Here is a 24,846-nt window from a genome sequence, read left to right on the forward strand (position 1 = left end):
TCATCGTTTCTCTTTTTCTCTCTGCGTAGACTTTAAGCCACTTTCAAATGGTTTAAGCGATTGTTTCAAGGTTATCAACCGTGGATAATAGGATATCTTATTAATAAAGAGGTAGTGAGAACGTTCCGGTTATTGAGTTAACAGTCAACAAGAGAAATCTTTGAGAAGGAAATTCAACATTTAAGACACACTTGGTGGACACACTTATCACCAATTTTAATTAAATTCTCAAAACGTCTTTCGTCACGTATGGAAACGTATCCTCTCGTTCGCTTGAACAAAAACATGCATTTTAAAACCTCGTATATACGTTAGACGTAAATTCGCTCCGCTTTCACAAATATAATATAGAAGTTCTCACTAGTCCTTTTACAAAAAATTATTATCCCATATACCTCGTCTTAATAACTACTTAATAGCTACTTGACGAAAGTCACACACGACTCGGTTTCGATATATTTGAAATGCAGTTTTTTTGTCTCCATAATAAAATATTACTTTTATTACATCTCGTAAACGCCTGTAAGGCCGCGTATGCATAATCACGCTACCATAACGCGAGCACATGCACTGTAGAACTAGTTATTGTACCATGAAAGAATAAATTATTACTCGAATTGGCAAAACGTGCCGATAGATTTATATATGTATATACGTAGATATATTAAGACGCAAGGATAAACAAGTAATTCATACATAGATATCTGTTTTCCTTTTCTTAAATATCGAAGAATGGATTTCTTTTTTTTTTTTTTTTTTTTTTTTTTTCTTTTGTATATTTATTCGAAGAAAATATACTTTTGAAATTTTTCTCTCGTGTGAAGGCCCCGTACAGTCACAAGTGTGTGTTCTAAGTAAAAATTCTGAAAACTAACTTGTTCGAATGTACGAGTGACTTTTCTAGAAAATTAGCTTATATCGGAGGAATTACACGCACTTCGATTTTTTTTTTTTATCAATTTTAATATTAATCTTCGATTTATCCGTACTTAACTCGATCAAACATTTAAAATAATTAAGATTTAAGAAATTGTAATCTTCCAATTCTATGATTAATAATTAATATCTCGATAAATAAATTGCGTCGATTGAGGAAGAATTATAATTATAATATCCGTGTATGACTGTATGATATTGGTAGATTATATGATATAATAGTGGTGCAAATAAATTGGAAATGCATCGTTAGAATTAATAATACACGCACGCACGCACACGCTATGGAAACGGAGGTATTAACCTATTTGTAGCTCGGAAAGTTCATAAAATTCAGGTTCATCATCACAGAAAAGCTATATATATTATATATATATATTATATATATTATATACATATTATATATATATTATATATATTATATACATATATGCCTATTTACATATACATCTTTAAAAATTTTGCATGCACAAATGTACATGAATCTAAAGGAAAGAAAATGGTAACTAAATTGATACGGCTAATCGATTATTACTTAGTTTGCGTTGTTCGATTAATCTCACTTTTTGTCTATTCGATCGACAAAATTAATACAAATGTAGGCATAAAATTAAACGTTACGTTATTGAAATGTGAAGGCGACTTCTGGTTATCAAGATAATTAAACGACATAACAAAATCAACAAAATAACGAAATTATTTAACTAATATATTTTTAACACATGTTGTTGATATATGTCGCATGACTTATATTTACAATGATATCTTTGGCGTTATTTAGAAATAACTTGTCAAATTTTATACGTATAATTGAATGAAAAAGTTTATACGTAAAAAGGAACGTTTTTTTTTTTTTTTTTTTTTTTTTCTTCTTTTTCCTCTTACTTTTTCCTTTGAGAACGTATCGTGAAAAAGTACAAGACGAATTTCGTTTAATCCTAGAGGAGTAAAGACCGGTTGACCGTTTATTAAATTATCGCTTTAATCATTTATCTATTATCCTGAGATTCAAACTTTTCTTAATTATCGATCACGCTTAACGTTAGAAACGATTCGCAAAGTCTGTGCACTTTATTGCTAAAGCAAGCATTATCTTATTTTAATTGATATTACTTTTATTGTGATATCGATTCACTATCTAATCATAAACTTCTGTTCCTCCGTTACATTTTTTTTTTTTTTTTATTTATTTCAACGATTATCAATATTTTTTCAACTTTGAGAAGTTAGCAACGTTTTTTGTCTAACTCTTGTGTAATATCATTATTAGTATGATTATTGAGTTCGCTGAATACAAAGTGAATACAAGATTTATGTAAATATCGTAAAATGTTAATTGCGAACAGCGATCATATGGAATTCATTCGCAATTCGATCAACTTACGTATCGACATAAATCTTGTCAGATCATTCGTAACATTATCTTCGGACATTATCGTTATCAACAATAGATCTCGCTTATTTTTACATCGTTTTAAATCGATCGATCTGTTTAAATATCACGCGCGAAACTTAAAGGACATATAAATCCTTAATGAAAGAAGATATCTCAAAAAACGTTATTTCTTTTCCTTCTGTCTTTCTTTTTTTTTTTTCTTTTTTTCTTTTTCTTTTCTTTTCTAGATGAATTACTTAATTGTCGAGCTTAATTGTTCAATCAACTCGTGTATACGCTATTCTATGAAGGAACCCCACGAACGTTTAATTGAATGTAAAACACGCGACTGATTTTAACACGTATTGCGGGTAAAAGATACCTTGCTGTAAAACTAATTGTACAGGTGCTAATTGCAATTCCTTTTGCTTTGGAAGTGTTATGTATTCCATAAATTCCGTTGAATTGATAAATACATCGATGTACATCGTTATCGACGATCGTAATTTCCTCGAGTATAATCATCTTTAATACTACTAGTCGCCGTTTATTCAAACTCTGTTCATGTTCGCGAAATCCTTATCCGTCTCTTCCTTCCTGGATCCGTTCAAACATTTTCGATAGAGGCTGATTAAAGGCATGGCCAGCAACAGAACTCCGCTTAACGCAATGAAGAAACCGGCCAAATAAAACGACAGATCGTACGTCCCTGTGATGTCGTAAAGCCATCCTGGAACAAACGGAAAACGCGTTTCGTTGGACATCGGTACGTTTCATCAATAGATAAAGAAGGATTGATACGAATAGAATGGAATAGATAAAGAAGCATGCATTTGCTCGAATTTTCTCCAGACTCCAATGAAAGTTTGGCCGTAATTGCACGATCCTCGATCTGGGCCACGAAACTCGAAAATTATTACGTATAATTCATACAGAGTTTCAGAGTTACCGTGGGCGGAGCCACTGTTAATTGAACTTGCTTTTTCGCATATGTGCTAGTTGCATTAAGTATTCGCTCACTACGAATACTACTGTTTATTATTCCGTTATCTAATTTGCAAAATGCTCGATCGCAGGAACTGTGTTAACAAAATGTTGAAAATCATTTTTAACACGAATGTTGAAAAATTTGTTAATTTGTTAAATTGTATATTTTTATTTCATCTCTTACCAGCCAGTGGAGGACCCATGAGATTGGCAACACCTTGTACCAAAAGCAAAAGGCCGTACGCGTTTGTAAATCTTTCGAGCGTGATCAGTTCGACGAGGATGATGCTGGTAAGACTATAATTTGCCCCGATGAATAATCCAAAAGCACCAGAGATTGCGCACAAAGCATAGTAATTGCCAACTACCATAGGTATTAAAGCTGTCACTGCACCACAGAGGGCCATGCACACTGCGTACACGATAGATGCATTTACCCATGCTTTGTCACCTGCCCAACCAAGGAGAATCTGAAAAAAAAAAAAAAAAAAAAGAAAAAGAGAAAGATTTATCTTCTTTAATACCAAAAATTTCGTCACAATTTTTATTTCTCGCATTCTCTGTTAACAAATTATTTTCAATTCCACAGAAATTATTCAAAATATGTATTCGAGAGGAACGAAAATATATATTCCTTTTTACAATTAATACGATTTGCAAATATTCGTAGATTTCTATTCAAGGATGGTTTGATCGTTTTCCTACGCGATATATTCCCAGAATCGATAGAGAGAGGGGAGCAACTTTTCTCAGAATCATTCCTACGTTAATTGTCACCAACACAGAAGTTGGTGTATAACCGTTGCGTGACACCGTCTCAGGGTTAAAGGGAGTTTACAATCAAATGAGATCAGGGAGGGTGAAAGGAAACTAACTAGCCGCGTCACGCTGATTGACCTAAGACGGGATTGACGTAATACTAACCTGTAAGAAGCTTTTCTAGTTTAGCAAGAAAACTCGTTCGATCGTTGCGACATCTACGTTTCTCGTTTGCGTTTTCAAAGATTTGCGGAAGAAGGAAAATTTAATCGCGTCGATTAAATTAGAAACGATTGAACGATTGAAAAAAAATTTAACGTTTTTGAAATATTGAATTTAGCTAAAGAATTGAAACGATATATTACGACATATAAAAAGATTGATGTACAAAGATTTTTGCAAGGTTAGAAAATGGAAAGGTCTATCGATTGTTGCATAAGCGGTTAGTGGATTTAATTTGAACATCATTTTCGAAGCCGTAGGAACGTTCAAAGCGATTAGCTGAATTTTCAGAAATATCACTCGTTAAAAAGAAAATATCGTTTCAGGAATGATGTCTTAACGAATCGGTAAGCGGAAATAATCATTTCTTCACTGGCCGATGAACAGCGGTGAGGCAAACTTAATATCGGAACACCAATAAAGCAACAAAGTAATAGCGCAAAGGAGAACCCAGTGAACAATAAACATCGATATTTGGAATTATCGGTTACATTCGGTTGAAGTGACACGATCGGTATCAAGTAATAAAGCCATTTTCTTGATTTTCAACTATCACGATTTCAAAATTATTAGCAAACGAAAGTGGAAACGAAAAGAATAAAACACGATTATTACGAGTAAAATAATTTTGGAAATGGAAATAGAATAAACGAATATATCACGAGATATTGCCACTCTCGTAATGTACGTAAGAATATTTCATCATTCTACGTAGACAACATCAATTGAAATTCTGAAAATAGCCTAATTCTTGCAGAAGACGCACGCTTCGATCGCTTTCGAGAAAGATTTCACCGATGATCCGTGTTAAAAGAATATTCGAAAATCGGATGAATAATCGATAAATCAACGTAATTCTTAATTTCACATTTCGTTAAACAAAGATTTTGTTAAAGAACGATCCTTACCTCGCCACTCATATTGGATATCCCTATAACCGATATCAAGATGGAGGCATCGGTTTCGCTGAATCCCATCTCGATCGCGTTGTCCGTCAAATAGACGTAGGGGACGTCGTACCATGTGTGAAGGAGGAAATTGCTGATAGCGAAGAGCAAGAAGCGGGAGTCTGCGAAATGGGAGAAATCGAGCATGTCGACGACTAGGTCCCAGAACTCCCACAGGCCCGCGTACCACACGAGCTTGGTCTTGGCTATGGTGGTCATCGAGTTCCTATAAATATCCGGACAACTGGACGCCCTGAGTCTGTATCGATTTATATTGAGCATAGCCCCTCTGTAGGTGAGGCTGTGCCTGTGCACTCTGATATCCTTCAAATAAGCGGTGGGCAATCTCCTCGTATGGTCGAAGGTGCTGGATCTTCTCAACGAGCTGTCCAGATTGATCTTCTTCGACCACCACAGCCGCCAAGCGGCGTCCGTTTGCTGTTGAAGGGTTTGCTCGTCGTTGGCCGGCACCTTACCCTCATCCTTGTTCTCCTCGCTCTTCAACTCGGACAGGGAGCTGGGGGTGGGCACGAATCGGGCCGAGGGTGTGCTGAGCTGGTCGTGAAGGGGCCCCGAGTCGCTGAAACTTCTCGAGGAGATGAGCAAGCTCGGATAATTTTGCAGCAACACGTTGTACACGTTCTTACGCGTGCTCAGAAGTTCCAATACCTCCAACGGCACCTTCTCGCTGTTCTTCACGAACGTGGGCAAGCTCACCAGACTGGAGAACAGCTTCTCGTCGTCCTCCTCCTTCTCCTGAATCCGAAGATTATCCATGATCGTGAGAGTGTTGAGCGAGCTGTTGGCCGAGAACGAGTCCACGCTCGAGCTCTGTATCCTGCCCCTCTTCCTCTCCCGATTCTTCCGCCTCTCCTCGGTCTTCGCCTTCGCCCTGATCGTCGTCCACTCAAGATCCCTCATCAGGCAGCCGCACACGGCCAGGTTGAGGAACAGGCCTGCCAATATCAACGTGGTTCCCCGCCAACCGTACTCGGCGAGCAGGTACTGGGTGACAGGGGCGAATATGAACGTTCCTATACCGCTTCCGCATACGGACAACCCGGTGGCGAACGATCTCTTCTTGTCGAAGTAATAGGCGACTATGACCACGGCTGCGACGAAGCACAGGGACAAACCGAAACCGGCGAGGACGCCGAACGTGAATATCAAAACTTCCATCGAGTTCGCGTAAGAGCTGACGACGAAGCCGGCCGTGGCCAGGATGCTCCCCGCTATGGACACCCTCCGACAACCGTATCTGTCCGTGAGGAAACTTGCCACGGGGCCCGACAACAGCGGCATCGCCATGAACAAGCTCCCTATCCAGGCGGTCTTCGACTTACCCTCCCCGAAATAATTGAGGAACTCGACGTAGATGACACCGAACGAGAACGTGATACCGTCCGCTATCAGGTTGACCATGAACGAGGCCGCGACCACCACCCAACCCCAACCGCCGTCGGGCGGCGTGGCCTCGCACAATTGGCCGAGGCTCGAGTTGTCGTCCGAGCTGTTGGTCGTCGAGGGTGGGATCAAGGGGCTCGACTGGGGCCTCTGCGTATCCCTCGACTGCTGCCTCTTCGAGTCTTTGTTGAATTGCACGTGGTGCTGTTGCCTGTCCTCTCGCCCCAGCTTACCGTTCACCAATTTCTCCATGCTCTTCTGGGACGAGGATTGATTCTTGGACAGGATCTTGGTCGGCGAGGCGAAGATCGAGTTCCTCTCCGCGAAAACGCTTTTGCGCTTTGCCGGGCTTTCGACATTCTTATCCTTGTTGTACAAACTGTCCGGCTTCTTAGCCGAGTTCTTACGTGACGATTCGTTCGCCAACTCGTGCCTCGCTTCCTCCCGTATCTTCGACCCGGCCTCCTCGTAACCCACGTTCAACGCCTTCCTGTCCAAGCAATTGCGAATTTCCTCGTCCCTCTCGGTCGCGATCGAGTTCACGTAGCTCTGATCGTTGATAGATTTCGACGGTTCCTCGGACAGGATCCCGATTCGATCGGAATTCTTCCTCTGCCTCGACGACGAGCTCGACTCGGACGCGTCCTCGCTACCCTTCCCCGACCCCGCCGCTCCAACCGGCGTCGCCTCCTGGGGGATTCTGTTCGACGTGGAACACCCTCTCCCCCTCTCCCCGTCGCTGCTTCTCCGCGCCGCGCTCGCCTCCACGCCCCCGCCCCCCTCCTCCCCCGCCTTCTTCCTCGACGATCGAGTCGGCTTCTCCTCGCCGTTGAACTTGGCCCACTCGGCCATGATGATGCCTGAGACGACCAAGAATAAGGGAGGAGAGCCCGCTGTTCAAGCGCAGTCCTCCTCGACCGGCCAACGCAACGACATCGAATCTAATTCTTCCTTCCACCCCTCTCGTCCACTACTACTACTACTACTACTACTACTACTGCCGCTACACCGATCAGAGATCGACGATACGCGCTTCTCTCCGCTCTTCTCCCCTGCCCTATTATATCCTTTATCCTTTCTGTTGCCTCGCCTCTTCTCGTGGCAAGCACTCAACGATAAAACACGGGCACCGCTGGAAAAGAAGTATTCGTCATATCGCGAGGGGGAAACGCGATCGATTGTTCAAAACTGATCTAGTTTCGTCCTTGATTTGAACAACGGTAAACCCGGCCACTCGTAGAGCTGTCTAGTGAACTGGCGGCGCAACGGCAACAAGGACGATACGCGCGAATCGGCAAAGTTCCTGGTGGCGAAACACTGGTGGTGTATCGCGTCCGGGCCGCAACCATCGCAAACGTGGCCCAGTATGCGGGACGCTTTCCTTCTTCTCGGGCCCTGGATAATCGGGACCGCCTCCTCCGCCGCGAAACGATCGTCAACCCAGGCACCCATACGGCGAACGGTACTGCTTCGGCTCTTGCGGTGTATTCTGCGAACGAGAATAAAATATGTGTGTAATTCGCTGCGTTCGTCCATATTTTCGTTCCTTTGATCCTTTTTAATTCTGCCTAATTCTGCATAATGAGCTTGTGGAGATATTGAGAAAAATTAATTTTTTTATTGTTTTGGAAATATTGAGGAAAATTAATTTTTTTATTTTTTTAGAAATATCGAGGAAAATTAATTTTTTGAAAATATTAAGGAAAATTAATTTTTTTATTTTTTTGGAAAGATGGAGAAAAATTAATTTTTTTATTTTTTTAGAAATATCGAGGAAAATTAATTTTTTGGAAATTTACTTTTTTGAAAATATTAAGGAAAATTAATTTTTTTATTTTTTTGGAAAGATGGAGAAAAATTAATTTTTTGGAAATTTACTTTTTTGAAAATATTAAAGAAAATTAATTTTTTTATTTTTTTGGAAAGATGGAGGAGAATTAATTTTTTTATTTTTTTGAAAAGATGGAGGAGAATTAATTTTTTTACTTTTTTGGAAAGATGGAGGAGAATTAATTTTTTTATTTTTTTGGAAAGATAGAGGAGAATTAATTTTTTTACTTTTTTGGAAAGATGGAGGAGAATTAATTTTTTTACTTTTTTGGAAAGATGGAGGAAAATGTATTTTTAAATAATTTTATTTGAAAGTTTGAAAGTGCGAAATTTTTAAATCGAAATCTAATTGGTTGTATTCGTTCGAATTTTATTTAAATTTATCAAAGATATTATTAATAATTATTATTAATTTTATCAAGATACGAAGAGTATTTTATTTCAATCCATCTAATAAGAGGACGTATTCTCTCGTTCGTCCTCAAGTTTAACATTTTATCGTTCAATGAAACTTATTTTTTCGATACTTTCGTTCGATCACGGGTTATAAAAACTATCTTCGCGCGCGAATCGATGTGTCTTAAATTGAATATTTCCATTTCTTGTTAATATTCTGTAACGTTATATGCACTCGTGATAGAAGATTAATAAAAAACTAAAACATGGATCGTATCGAATTTCTTCAAATTATAATTTTATTATAACGTCTAATTATATATATATATATAATTAAGATTAAATACAGATACAGTTTCTAATTATTTTTAATCAACACAGATATAATCTCAAGCAGGAGATCGTTATAACGTTTAAACACTATAAAATAAACGAAATAAATTCATTAATTTATATGCATCTGTATCTTGAGTGTATCTCTGTAACAATGAATTTTCAATTGCAACTACTTGTTCCAGAATCACGTTAAATTATTTCAATTTTATGCTCGATTACATTCGTCATGCTTGAATTAATTTCGAATTCATTTATTCGAATCGTTATTGATCGTTCGGCGTCCATCGTTTTTTTTTTCTTTTTTTTTTTCGTATTAAAAGATGCAACCAGTTTAAGTACACTCAAATGCACACAAATACAAATATATATATAATATAAAAAGAAGTTCGTCTCGTCTGACCTTGTTTTCAAGTTGCACCCGTTTTTATTGTCCCGCCCGCTTTGTACAATACTCATCACGCTTGATGCGCGGAGGAGCATCATCGATTGCTAATATTCAAATGAGATCAGCCACGCTGATTAATTCGCGACGAGTCGAATCGAACAACAAGCGTACTTTCGATCGGAGAATTATTAAGGTTAATCTGATGGAAATACAGGTGATAACGCGGATATTATCGTATTTTCGTTATTAATTTCGAAAGTAAATTTTTCGTACGCATTTCCGTTTTGTTCTCCGTTTTACAAATGAAAGTTCGTTTCTTGACCAAGAATAAGAATAAATGAGCATCATTTTCGTTTTTACATTTAAATTCGTAATTACTCGACAATGGTAACTCAAAAGATAAAACTATGAAATATTCAAGTTTCAATTATCCCCGTTGCAAAAAAAAAATGTTTCTAATTGATTTTAAAACTTTCAAAAGAATTTCTCTAAATTGCTTCAACGCACACGAAAATATCCCATTAAAATAAAAATTTCGTTGCGGGATTAGTATTATTTTTGCGACTGACTATGAAACAGAATTTTCAACAACATTAATCGAAAATTCGATTGAAACGATCGTGGACACAAATTGGCTGCAATCACCATTACGAAAGATCGGTACAACGAACAAAACAAGCGGAAAAAAACTCTCTCAACGAGGAAGAAACAACATTTTCCATTGAATTTAAATAGTTATGCACGTATATCTATTTTCAAATCCAATTCATCAAGACGAATGTCGTGGAAAGTTGAGAAGAAGTCGCCCCGTAAACGCGACGAGCAAGTTGAGAAATATGTCGATCAAAGGTTTAAAGGTTGGATGTCAATAATAAAGCAGATTCGTCATAAGCATACGAATTCTCACGTCGTCTCTTTCTTCGAATTCGACGTTTGCCAGAGAGGCGGCGTTGTCGTTGAGATTTGCTTCTGCCACTTCGTAACTAGCCGAAGTAGCTCGAATTAGAGTCGGCGATTATAAATGAAGTTCATTGTGTATGAGTTGCTATCAATTTAACAGTGGCCACGATGATCACGTGCGTATCTTGCGATCCCCTGGTCTTTCCTTCCGCCAGTTCTTCTTCGTCTCACCTTCTTATCCTTCTCCCCTCCTTTTCTCTCCCCTTCTTTTTTACACGTGTTCCACTGTAAATCGATTTATCGCCATTTTGTAGGCGCGCCTTTCGCAAAAATCTTATCTTCGACGCCACGCTCTGACGCTTCGTTTCGACAACGCTGCGTGCAACGTTATTGTCACAACTCGGGCAAATTTTAGATTGTTCGGCCAACTGTGAATACCGAAATACCTGATACACGTGGAATTGGAGCACGGAACTCCGCGCCATCGATATCAGATCTTGAGAATTAAGGCACGTTTTGGATGGGAGGTGTGGCACTTTTCATTTGTGCTCGAGAAATGAATTGGTTAGGATTACTGTCTTTTTGAATTTTGGAATTGATTCTGCTTGATCGGGGTTCGTCGAAAGAAAGATTTTGTAAGAAAAACATAGAACATGGAAGAATTAAGAAACGAAGTAATTGAATATTCGGAAAAATTGTACTTTAGGATGTTTCGAAAATTTAAGAATTAAGAAATTTTTTTTAGAAAATCGAGATAAAAGAAGTAGGTGAAGTGAATAAAATATAATAAAATAAATTTAATTTGATAAAGATAATTTTAGAATTAAAATTCTTCGAGAAAATGCACATTTCGATTGAAATGTAAATAATTCTGTATTCGTTTAAATAATATTATTATTGGAATGTTTACTTTATCGAATTAATTTTATTTAATTTTATTTTCACACAACGGATTTTGATTCATTGTAACGTAATTCGTATTGATTGAAATTATTAATTAATAATAACGCTGAGGAGAAAAGAATAAACCACGAATCATTTTCAAACGTATGCGCCATTCAACACCGTATCATATAATTATAATCATAAATAATCGCGTTATGATACGTAATTAACGCGATACAAATATACGTCATTTATCGTATAAATAATAAATGATTTATCTATCTATATATAAAATACAAAAAATTATTTATCATTTCATACAAAATAATAACTTTCCTCTATAAAACATAATTTTTCCATTTTTAAATAATAAATAATATATATTATATATATTTAAAAAAATTAATAAAAATTAAAACATCCTATCTTTCATAAATCAATATGAAAAAATTTTTTCCATTGTGTATCTATCAATGATACTTTTTTCTTCTTACTCGTATTCATTTGAATATCCAAAGATCAGAATATAAACCAGCCATAAACCAATCATTGATATTTAAACCGGATTCTTAACGAAGCTCTAAAGCTGTATTGAAAGGAAAATCGCACGGATACCTCCTCTTCTAATTCGTCAAAATAATTGTAGGTTTAACACTGACCTCGATCCAAAGGAAGAAGGCGATTTACTTTTTGCGCGAACCTTATGCTATCTTAATAAGCGGCTCGCACGTAAACCAGGAAATTTGTAGCTCGAACGGATCCATAAAGCAGCTGCGTCATTTACAGAGGACGAATTTTTCCTTATATTTCGTAAGAATAATATTAAGAAAATCACTCTTTTATAACATCTCTATAACATTGGAAAAATTAAATAAAATGCGAATCGTGATCATTCAAAATTGCAATTCGTTGATCTGAATTTTTACCTGTTGTTGATATCTTACTGAGATCAACGTATTTGTATTTCTTCTTTTTTTTTATCTGGCGCATTTATATACCTTGATAAAAATAAAATGATAACAACAATATAAGGAAACATATCGTGTATTTAATTCAAATATCGTTTCGCAAATTCTATTTTGAATATAACTACGTCGATTCGAGCGATAAAAACAATTTTGAAAATAATATAGAATAATTACATTAGTTATGATGAAATTACTATCCTAATCTTAATTCTTCGACTATTTACTTTTCCACTTATAATCTTATTTTATCGCTCTATTCTCATTTTCTCGCCAATATATAATTTATAATTATTTTTAAATATCCTCAAACTCGAAAATTTCGATATTATTTCACGACTATTCTATTACCGTCATACTTACGTACACGCAGTCAGAATGCAACAATGCACGACAGAAAACGTGGAAAATTAACGAGCCTCAATTATAGAATAACGCCAAGTTGCCAATCCAAGCAAAATAGGGTGAAATGGATGGAGATTCTTCTGATTCTGGCGTTGAACCCGTGGAAATTCGTTCGAGTTTTTAACACGCGCAACGTTCGAACCAATTCTTAAGTAAAAAAAGCTTACTTATTATCTTAATTAGATTAACGATCTCGGGAGTGAGAAAACGAAGAGAAGGAAAAAGAGAAAATGTTACGTAATCGTGCTTTGTAAGTCGTTTGCTGTGTAATCAACTTTAAGGAGTTCTTTCCCCGTAGGGAATTAACGAATCAACACTTTGGATATAGAAAACTGTGCAATTCGAATGGAGATAAAAGAAGAAAGAGATAGAGGGGGGAGAGGGAGAGAGAGAGAGAGAGAGAGAGAGAGAGAGAGAGAGAGAGAGAGAGAGAGAGAGAGAGAGAGAGAGAGAGATTATTCCTTTTTAAGTATGAAGAGTGAAGAATAAATTGAGCAAGATATATGATTTTATTTGAAGGAATAAAGCCAATGATCTTGAAATCTTTGGAATGCCTCCACTTCCGGAACGCGCCATCCGAAGCCATTTATTTTTTTTAACAGCTGTAATTTGTTTCGATCGTTCCAACCGTTTTAAAAATTATATATCTTTATTCGTGCGAAAGACCCTGTACGATTATACTATAGTCGAATTTAATTCAAAGATAAGATTAAATTTTAAAGATGAAATTAATAATTGTAATATCTTTCAATAGATTAGTATAATGCTGAAAAAAAATTAAACTATCCTATCAGTTCTAAATTCTAATACTGAAATGGAAAGATATATTAAAAGAGACTTAAATATGAATGTTTATAAAAAATGTGAATTTTCTAAAATAAAAAAGAAATGTATATATATGTGGATAATAATGCTTAACGAAAAGATACGATCGAAGAATTTCATTTAAAATAAATACGTAAAAAAAATAAATATAGGAATAGAAGTAGAACGGTGAAAAGGAAGTACGATGTAGCTGTTAAAAGTGCCTAACGTATCGCGACAAAATGCTCAGTCTGAAGCGTTTACTTTTCAGAGGCTACAAAAGATATTTTAATACGCATGCTCTGACCGAGTATGATACAAAAGAATGTTTTGCTTTTGTTGCAAAGGAACGTTTTAGACTGAACGAATCGCAGACTATTAAAATCAGATGAAAAATACAAATATTTATTAAAATCTATAAATGATATTTGATAAAATAGTCTTTTCAATCAATTTCGAAAATAAAAAATTTCTATTAATTGAATCGTATATAAGAAAATTATTTTTACTCGCTTAATTATTTATAACTCGATTGATATTTGATATATATTTTCATGAGCAGAAATTCTATTTCTATATTTTTCTTCCTTTGAATATAAAATATAATTTTTCCTCGTACGACAATATAACGAGAATATTTAACACACATATTTGTAACGATTATTGCACAAAACGATTCAAGATCAAAAAATTATAAAACAAAGTTATAAAACAACAATCACTGATAAATAAAAGAATTTAACTTTGTCAACAAAATTGCTTTCGATTTATCGTTTTATTAATAATATATTTATGGCCTTGAATGATTTTATGGGATAGGTCATTGAACTTAATCACTCGATGCTATTATTCTATGCTGATTTATCTAATCTAACCTACATTCGTTGAATTAAACGTACCTTAACTGGTACTATTCGTTCTAAAATTATAAAAAATTTCTCTTTAACTAGATCTTAATTTATATTAAAATAATGTTCATTATTTTTCATATAAATTAAATGTATGAACAAAAAATTAATTCGACAAAAATGACATAAATATAAAACAATTAACTTACAATACTCTTTATACGATACGATATAAGATTTTATTAAAAAAAATGAGGTTGACCTTGACCATCCACCCACGGACCAATTTGTTTCCAGTGTATTTAGAAGCAGCTAACAACCATAGAATAAATTTTCAGTTCAGTTATTTCGTATTCAAAGATTGACTGCTTTTGCAAAGATTGACTAGAGTAATAGTAAAGATTTTAATAATGGTTTATGTCCCATAATTTAACTCGATTCAATAGATCGGTTAATTTTCCTAATTGAAAGATTTAGAAAACTTAATGATTCACGATCACCGTTCCGGGAAGCTACGAACCACGTGCTTCTGTTTGGATGACAGTCAATCAGTTTATCAAATGGAATGGCCAACATTTGACCCGGAAACTATGAACCTTCGTTATCAGTGTGCAAGGAGAACGAACTCGTGGTACCACGTGCTGCCGTTTAATAATCGCCTACCGGGTTTTATTACGCTAAAAAGAATATATATCGATCTTGTGTAGTACACGTCGTGTAGATTTCGAAGAAATGTCGATGACAATCATATACGTTTGCTAGATGCCACAATTACGCGATCGAAAATGCTTGAATAAATTGCACATGAATTTTCATATATTTAATTTTGAATTTTCAAATATTTGATTAAAAATTTGACAATCTAAATAATATTACAAAGATATTTTTTTTTATTTATTTACATTGTATTCCGTATGAAATATCATATTAAGAATTTTTTTAATAAATTATTAAAAGTGAAAAAAATTATTTTTCGAATTAAAAAAATAAAGTTTTTGAAAAATAATAAAGAAAACATAAAAGAAGCGTATATCAATTAACGGAAAACGAGATTATTATTATCAATGTTAGATACTGGTCACAATGTAAAGAGATACATTAACCTGGTATAAAATTAGATCTTTGATAAAAGAAATTGTACTCCATTTTATTTCATAAAGCTTTTGTTTCTCATAAATAAAAATACGAAGAAACTAATCGATTTATATTTTATTGTAATAGATATAATTAACTTTATTCGAATATACAAAGCAATTACTATTTTTAAATTTGTTTGTTGAATTATATGTATTTTGTACTTTTGTACAAAAATAATTTATAAAGTATGTTATAGTTTTGTGGCAATGACAATGACATTGAACCAAAAATATTCATAAACAAAGAGAAACATACCATGACGCAGCGACACTTGTTCTTCTAATCCTTGTAAAAATCACAATAGCAGTTTCGATTCTCGAAAATATCAAGATGTTCTCATTTGCCAAAACATTTACAACACATCACGTATCATCATCTTATATTTCACAATATCAACTTTAAATAGTCTCGCATATGATAAAATTTAAGTTGATCTTCTACAATTCATTCAAATTTTATCGGGTCGAAAACGCTCGAGATTAATTTGTTTCTTAAAAATTCTTCAATTCATATAAATTTTTTAATATTGGACACTTTTGTATGATTATTTTTTATACATAAAAATAGTTAATAAATTCAAATTTTTAAACAAAAATTACTGATAAATGTTTAAAAAAATTTTCTCATAATTTTTGGTTATCCGATTAAGATTTCTATATCTTCATCATTTTTGATAGATTTTTAAATCATCTTAAACAGAATGTTAACTTAATGCAACATAGAATTGCAGAATCAATCGATCGTTCTTATTTAAGATCAAGTCCCGTTGAACAATTTTTTGACATCCTGCGAAATCCTGTCGTCATCATGGATGCAACAATATGACACATTTCACGAAATTTCAAAAAACACTCTTAATTTCACTAATTTTCCATTATACAAAGATTTTATTTGATTTTTATTGCAAGAATGATGTTTAAATAAGATTTCTTAGATATCAATCCAAGATTTTCCGACTCTTTTATCTTTTCTTGATACATACGTACGCATATGTACGCACATGCACACACATATAAAATCGTACCGTTAATATCCGTCCATTTTCATCGGGACTATTTCTGTTACCAATGACCGATCGAACAGACTGTTTTGTTTACTTCCAGACCGTTATGAAAAACAAGCGTATATCCGGACTCGTTCGCTGACAGAAGCAAAGGACGAGAAAGGAAAAAAAAGACCGGTTATTCGATACGGCTTCGCGAATGACTTATTTCAAATGGATTACACGAGTTGTGTAGAAGAATTACGCGAATAAAACTAATTTAATTCGGTTATTTATCTTTACGTTGCAACACGATTCATATTCCGCACGTATATTTTTTACGTAATATCAACAATCACTGGACATTTTCATCAACGATTGTATATAAAAGATTTTAAACATAAATCAGAAGATACTGTTCGTTTACACTGACGTTATTGCCGCAACAATAAAAGTTATTAATAATCTTCTATCGATTAACCGGTTAAACAAGGAAGAGAATAATCAAACATTCGATTGTTTCGACAAATCGTATCTTGGAAAAACACTTTTCTTTTTTCTTTTTTATCTTTTTTATTTCTTTATTATTAATTAATGCTGTTAAAACAAGTGTCAACGTTTTAAAATTATTTTACTTCTCGATACTGTTTTTGTTCCGGTTAACCTCACTCTATCACATCGAAGTCTCGTACGCGTAAAAGTTCGTTTTTCTCTAATGAAATGGTCGTAACGGTGTCGCGTAGAGCGCCTCGAGTGCGCACATGAGGACGGCCGAACTAATACTGATAGCTGGCAATGCTTTCGCCAATGCATACGACTGTTGCCTCCAAGATACGAAGTTCTTAGCCTCTGCTCTTACCCGCGTCTTTCCTTTATATACAAATGCGCTTTCTGTACGATCATCGGGGAACCACGCGTTAATAATACAATAATTTATTGATAATCTCTAGATAATAAAAACACTTTTATTTTTTATTATTTAGTAAATCATTATAGTCATATGACAATCATATTTTTTTTTTTTTTAATACCAAATTTTTTTTCGATCGTGAATATTGATATTTATTTTATTTTTTTAGATATTAAATTTCTTTTAAATGCAAATTTTTTATATTTTATATATTTCCTTAAATTATATACAAATTTTTCTTCTTTCTAACATATGAAACAATGAATAAATAATATTATCATTTCTCTCATAAATGCCGATGATATCTGTTTATACATTATTAATATATACAATTATATTTTTAAATAATGAAAATGTTTTCCAATGCGCAGCATTTTTTATTTATCAAGAAATTAAATTATCTCATAAATAAAAACGCGTAATTTCCTTAAATGTTAAATTTTTCTATTAAGAATTTAAACGCATTCGTGGAAAAATCATTCTTACGCAAGATGATATTGAATATTTTTTCCTGATTTATATAACATTTTTCCTTTAATTATATAGAACTTCCCTTTTAGAAATTAACATTTTAAGAATATTTTAATACCGACGGTTGCATCTTTAAAGCTTTGTTTGATAATTTTATCTGATTTCATAGGAAACGTGTCGATAATTACAAATTATGATCATTTATACAAGATGAATGATAAAATTTAGCATAATTGAAAAACAAATTAAGTCTTTGTTTTTTGAGAGCAAATATATATACAATTAAGGAAAATTTTCAAAGTCAATTTTCTTGAAAACTTTTATTTAAAATTTTTAAATTTATTCTATTTTTGTTTGTTTTCATTGTAAAAAATAACCACGTATATAATAATATCTAATCAAGAAAGAGCTAATTTTAATTTTCATATTTTTTTATCTGAAAATTATTGAAAGTTGAAAATAAATATATAATTCGGTAAAAATGATGGAAACATTGCGTAAAATGTAAAAATATGGTCAACGATGCAGAAATTGCAATTACGACACTTTGACATTTGGTAACCAAATGTTTTTATATATAAGCTATTTATAAAATCCCTATAAAAATCCCTTACAAATATTTTTCCTTTATATTTGAATTTGAGTAAAATGTTATGAACTCTTTGAATATACTAAAATTAATTAAATAATTTTACCAAAGCTAATTTATATATCCTTGATAAAGTAAAAGTGCTCTTTGAACAAATTTGTCATTCTAGAAATATTATTATCACCTGTATCTATTATCTGTACCAAATAAACAAGATAAATCCTCAACATAATTTTGAACACATCTCCACTATCATCATTATTTACGCTGCTTTTGGATTTTTTGATCTTTTTTTATCGTTTTAAGAAAAATAGTAAATCGTGTCAAAAAATGTCTTTTTCAATCGTTTTAATAAAAATATTGTATCGATATTTTATCCGAAATAAAACTTGAAATCGAAAATTAATAATGTAACGAACGAAGAAGGATCCGTCGAAAGATATTTTAGAAAAATATTGAGAAATAAGATATCTTCGTTTTTAATTCAGATCTTCGAGTTTCTTGAAACTGATTTCACATGCAAAACGTCGAACTAAGTTGTCACGAGCTCGAGACAAACGACTTATTTGCCGGGAAAACTTATCAAGCTATATTTAAATTTCATACCTGAGAAAACTCGAAAACAATTCACAAAATTTTTTCCAATTTTTATATATTATATCCAAAAAACAATTAGAGTATATAGTATATAGAGATTATAAAGATAGAGTATATAAAGATTTTTTTTTATATTTTGAATAAAAAAAACTTTTAAATCGACATATACCATTGTACACAATGAAATTTTATTTGAAAAAATTTATTTTTCTGTATAATCGATTTATGAACGTGATATTATTTAAACAAATAATGCAAATGGATACAAAAATTTTACAAAAATTTTATATTATCGTTCAATAATTAAATAAATTTTGTGAAAGAATATCACAATGATGATTCGTAATATCGTAATATTCGTAGAATAGTATTGTAAATATAATACGTAAATATAATACGTATGAAACATATTATACATCTGTTGAATAAATCTATACGATTTCATGTCAAATATTGAAATATACAAATATGATTTTATTTCTTATTTATTTATCTATAATCTATATTATTTATTAATTTACTTATTTTCATTCTTTTCGATGAATTAATATTAAAAAATACGAAATATTTAATAATAAAAATATATATACGAAAAAAATTTAAATAACCATGAAGATTAATATATTTGATAATTTTATAATTCAATGATTATATAAATAAACTATTTGTAAAAATATTACGTAATCATAAATGACATAATCGTAAATTTCGGCAAACTTTTGCGATGTAATCGAATAAACAATTTGTAAAATATAAATAAATAAGAAAGTGAGAAAGAATATTATACGTTACATATTATTAAAATAAACATTTAAACTTGAAAATTTACACAGTGTATATCTATATTTCGTATCTGCATTATTCATTATTTATCGTTATCGTGGATAAAGATATAACAATTTTATAAATATATATTTCATAGTCAATTTCAATAGATTAATTACAAAAAAAAAAAAAAGAAAATATAATAGAAAAATAAAGTATATATAAAAAAAAAAAGTAGAAAAAAATATTGAAACGATATACGAACAATAGATATACAACAATTAGATAAAAAAAGATAATAATCTTTTTATCAATATTTCAATATTTGTTGAGTTTTAACAATATAATGAGAAAAAATTTTCGATAATATAACGTTATTAGATTTAAAAAAATATATGATATATAAATAATTATTCAAATAATGTAATAAATTACATATAATGATTAAATTAATTTTGAATTAAAAGTTAAAATAATATACGAATAATATACTATGTGAAATTAAAAAGAAATAAAAATTATCATCATTCGATTTCATCTACTAATGTAATCGTTATATCTATTTATAATCGTTTTCGATTTAACAAAAGTATATCTACTTATAATAATATAGAATAGTCTCGATAAAAGGTTAAAAGCGTGATAAGATAAATCGTGGCAGCGAACTTTACTGATCATTCCATAATTTTCCAATACCTATACAAAAATTACCTATATAATTTCTGCGATGAGCAAATAATATTCGCGTATTTATAATAATAAAATAATATTTCATCGATATTTCGCTTATGAATAACGATTCCATTGATGAGTCATGGACTCAGGACAAATATGTCGAGAACCGTGAAACTTTTCTTAGCAATTTTAATTTTCCATCGTCGCAAATGCACAATAAGCGTGATAAATGCGAAAGATGTTTGTAAGACCGAAAATTACTTAAAATATGAATAATTAAAATTGTGGATGATAAATAAAAAAATTTCTAAAATTTCACGTCTTACGATTGTGAAAATTCTATGAAAATTCTAACAGAAATTTATCTATTCTGAGTTTTGAGATTGGACCTTTTACAACATTCTTATTACATCATTATTACATTACAAAAAAAAAATCTATATTCTTAATTAATTTGACATTATCACACGAGGGGGAAACAAAATTCATCGAAACTAATCATTTAATCTTCAAAAACTTATAATATCAATCGTACACTTTGGCGCCATAATTAAAAATATATTTCTATAAATATAAAATTCTGCCTTTTAAGATGAGAATGGCCTTAAAATAAAAGTGATTTGAATGAAGTAGATTTATTAGATGCGCATTTATTAGATGAGCTTTGGATTTTTTCCAAAATTAAAAAGCATACGAAACAACAACAATCCTGAATATTATATCTTATAGGAGTCCAAGCTTTAAATAATTAAAAAGAATTCAAGCGCATAATCTCTCTTTCCTCCTTTAACATAATCCTCAATTTCCCTTACTCTATTAATTCCAATTAATTTTCGAAAGAAAATATCCGATTGGATAAAGTGATATTTATCTTAATATATGTGCATATAATGAACAATTGTATAAAACTGTAAAATCTATAAAACGAAATCTATAACTTGAATTTTGTCAATTTTACTTTTTTAATCTTATACTTATAATTATTTATCTTACAATTTTTTTTTTTTACAATCTTTATACTTCTTTATCTTATATTACATAGAATTCGAATCAAAACGAATATATTTTCATCCATTTTTTCATTAACTTGCTTGACTCGTCCAATATTTCAAGAGATTAAGAATATTTCAGAAATTGATCGGTTCAACTTCTGAATGATTCAAAAAACAAGATTATAAAATCAAAAGATTAACATTTAATCTGTAATAAATTTGAAAAAAAATCGCGAGAATCACGCTATAAGTGAGAAATACATGTTTTTCCTTTACACGTGAAATTCTTAGGGGATCGAAGAATCGTGTTTTCCAAAAATCTGAAAATTGCGATTCAACGAAACGTGTTGTAACACGATGAAACATAATTAAGCCATGGCAACAAGAGAACGTTAGAAACATTTAAAAAAAGACTCTTCCTTGTCGAGAAAGAACATGAATATCCCTCGAGATCCCTGCATTGCGGATCTTCGTATCGCACGGGACACATTGTTACATCGTGATCGTCTTTTTGTTCATGAAAAATGAAAATCGCGAACAATTTTCAGAATTGGTCGAAAATTCGATAATAATATCGTATTAATAATTCGCGACTTTTAGATTTTTTTTTGTATGTTTTTTCACTTTTTTATTATGTATCCATTATACAAATAATTCTTGTACGAAATTGATAAAAATACAGAAATAAGTGAATGAATTGACCCAAGTTGAATGAAATTGACCCATATAATCAAAGTTGATTTATTTGAGTGATCAAATTATTATGATTATGAATGGAAAATTAAAAAATGTTATATTAAAAATTGTTAATAATTTTTGAATTTTAAAAAACTTTTAAAACTTTCTTCTTATTAAAAAAATATTCTATTTCACTTGAAAATTATATTATAAATTTCTCTAAGAGAATTTTAAACGATATTTAAATTTTTTAAACGAAGCAAAACTACCATAATTTATTATAGAAAAATGAACATTTACAATTTGCAAATTATGAAGATATATTTTTTCTTCTACTAATTAATATGCAATATATAATACAAAATATATATATATATACTATATTATATATTATATATTAATTATTGGAAAAAAAAATATCTGGATCAAAGACGTGCTTTTTGCATAATTACGTCAATGATCGTATTAATAAAATTTCAACAATAATTATTCAAATAAACTTAAAATAGTTATTATTTCTTTGTGTCGAAAAATATTAAATAATAATATTAATTCTTTACAATTCTAATGTTTCTAAAAAATTTCTAGATAATGATACAAAATTACATATATTTTTATTTTTATATTTAATTATATTACAAATAAATTAAAAAAAATGTTAAAAAAAATTTGACATTGAAAAAATTTAATTTCTAACAAAAAAAAACTATATGAATAGATTCTATTTCTATCAATATTTTTATAAGATTTAAAAGATTCAAAGATATGATAAAGTGATGAATCACAATAAAAAATCATACATTACCAGCTAGTAGTAATAATCCATGAATGAAGAATCATTAATTTCTAACCTAATCACATCTAAATCATTAAATAGAATCTATAATGGAAAAAATGGAAACATTAAATTTTTTAAAAAATGATAAAGTATCGAAAAATTAATTATAAAATTTTAAAATTATATAATATTATAATTATTTTTAAATTTATTAGAGATTATTATATTTAATTTATTTGTTTAAAATTATATTTTTTAATTGTTATTCTTAAAATAAATGAATATGATTAAAATATTTTAAAATCATTTATATTATAAACTTATGTGTAAATTTAATTGAAGTTCATGTGTTATGGATATACTGTATCGATTCATTTCATCTTACAATCATACCGAATTAGTGATACGTACAAATATAACGTGTCTAAACTTAACAAGAAGCCGTTAAATGTCATGAACTAACAGTCACAGTAACATATCTATTTTGAGCAACGAAATTATATTATCTATTTGAATTTTACGATCAATTATTTAACAAAAACAATAATTTCATGTACAATAATAAGAAATATTAATTATCCAAAACAAAATAATAATCTTAAAGAAAATTGTTTCTATCTGCTTTGAAACAAAGATAATTTTTAAAATACCATTTTAATTAAATTTTTATTTTTCTTAAATAAAAGTAAATAAAAATATTTTGAAAAATTTTGAAAAAAATTTTTTTAAATCTCTTTATTTAAAAAGTAAAAAGTCTGTAGCATACATTGTTACCAAAACAAGAATGTTAACCTGTTATGTTTAAATATATTAATAATAATTGTATAATAATTGTAAACAAAATAAGCGTCAGCTGATCAGCTGATCGTGTTACCATAACCGCAATGGCTGCTATTGATCTCGTGAGCAAGCTCTTTCGCACGCGCGTGCTGCGTTAAAACCCCTTCTACCTATTTCTACGCACGCGATTAAATCTTATCTAATGTCTTATTCTCGGTATTTGTTAATGAATAAAATAATTTATATGGTACTCACCAAAAGTCGATCTGCAAAGCTGGAGCGAATGCTAAAAAACTGCGACGCACTCCATAGTACGCGCGGGAAACAATAACTTACAACTAATTGACAAAAAAATATAATAGCACACGAAAGATGTAAATAGAACTTAAGAAAAAATGTTGATATAAAGATAGGTGAAACAAATGACACAATAATCGACACAAGAAAGACAAGCTAGTTTTGATACTGGAATGTAAAATGCGAAATTTCGAGAAGCGACTAAAGAAAGGAATAACGCGATAGGGAGAACGATACGTGTTTTGACTATGTCTCAAGTCCAGGGTGAATTGTGATTAGTTGCGCATGTGTATCGACGCAACCCTTCTTTCACAACTTTCATTGGTCGCTTTAAGAGTCAGGGACGACACGATTCAGGGTGCAAAGTAGGGAATAAAGATAAAATACAATTATAATTGGTATTCTTTTTCTATTATTTCTTCATATCTAATTAATTTATTCTTAAATAATAATGAAATAGTTTATTCAGATATTATTTATTTTGTTAGAAATTTAATTATAAATAATAATAAAAAATTATATAATAATAATTATTAAAAATATTATTTAAAATATAGGAATACAATTTTTTTCTGCAATTCTAATTTCTATTTAAATATTTCTATTTAAATTAATATTCAAAATATAATATATTATTTAATACTAGCATAAATGAAATACAGAATAGATTTAACATTCAATGCATTTTTTTGTCCCATGTTTTGAAGAATCTCTTTACCATTTTAATATCATTTTCAATGTTACCGATTCGATTCAAAATAAATTTGCAACATGAATAATGGGTGGAATTCAAATCAAATTCAATATAAAA

At 31.3% G+C, this 24,846-nt stretch overlaps 1 protein-coding gene across 5 annotated transcripts; it reads right to left on the reverse strand.

Annotated features, from left to right (window-relative positions):
• Positions 1-179: 179 nt before the first annotated feature.
• LOC122716716 lies at positions 180-24,255 on the reverse strand. 5 transcript variants are annotated; one of them, XR_006347076.1, is made up of 5 exons: positions 15,777-16,021; positions 5,188-8,119; positions 3,483-3,768; positions 3,261-3,390; positions 2,926-3,041 (listed from the first exon to the last, which is right to left on the reverse strand). XR_006347076.1 is itself a non-coding variant. In XM_043940064.1 (4 exons), the coding sequence occupies exons 2-4, from the start codon at positions 7,480-7,482 to the stop codon at positions 2,863-2,865; spliced, it is 2,760 nt and encodes a 919-aa protein (XP_043795999.1). In that variant the 5' UTR covers positions 7,483-8,119; positions 23,994-24,255; the 3' UTR covers positions 180-2,862. The 5 variants fall into 5 exon arrangements, 4 of the variants coding, with proteins under 4 accessions (XP_043795999.1, XP_043796000.1, XP_043795998.1 ...); XM_043940064.1 differs by lacking the exons at positions 3,261-3,390; positions 15,777-16,021 and adding an exon at positions 23,994-24,255 and having other exon boundaries at positions 180-3,041; XM_043940065.1 differs by lacking the exons at positions 3,261-3,390; positions 15,777-16,021 and adding an exon at positions 16,546-17,322 and having other exon boundaries at positions 180-3,041.
• Between the last annotated feature and the right edge of the window lie 591 nt (positions 24,256-24,846).

The sequence above is a fragment of the Apis laboriosa genome, unplaced genomic scaffold (genome assembly GCF_014066325.1).
Source record: "Apis laboriosa isolate Shangri-la unplaced genomic scaffold, ASM1406632v1 scaffold47_cov149, whole genome shotgun sequence".
Classification (NCBI taxonomy): Eukaryota; Metazoa; Arthropoda; class Insecta; order Hymenoptera; family Apidae; genus Apis; species Apis laboriosa.

Coding starts and splice junctions, on each gene's coding strand:
- LOC122716716 (XM_043940064.1), bottom strand. CDS start 7,482: ATGGCCGAGTGGGCCAAGTTCAACGGCGAGGAGAAGCCGACTCGATCG. Junction 3,769..5,187: donor TATCCAATATGAGTGGCGAG/GTAAGGATCGTT, acceptor TTTTTTTTTCAG/ATTCTCCTTGGTTGGGCAGG. Junction 3,042..3,482: donor CATGGGTCCTCCACTGGCTG/GTAAGAGATGAA, acceptor CGTTTGTTCCAG/GATGGCTTTACGACATCACA.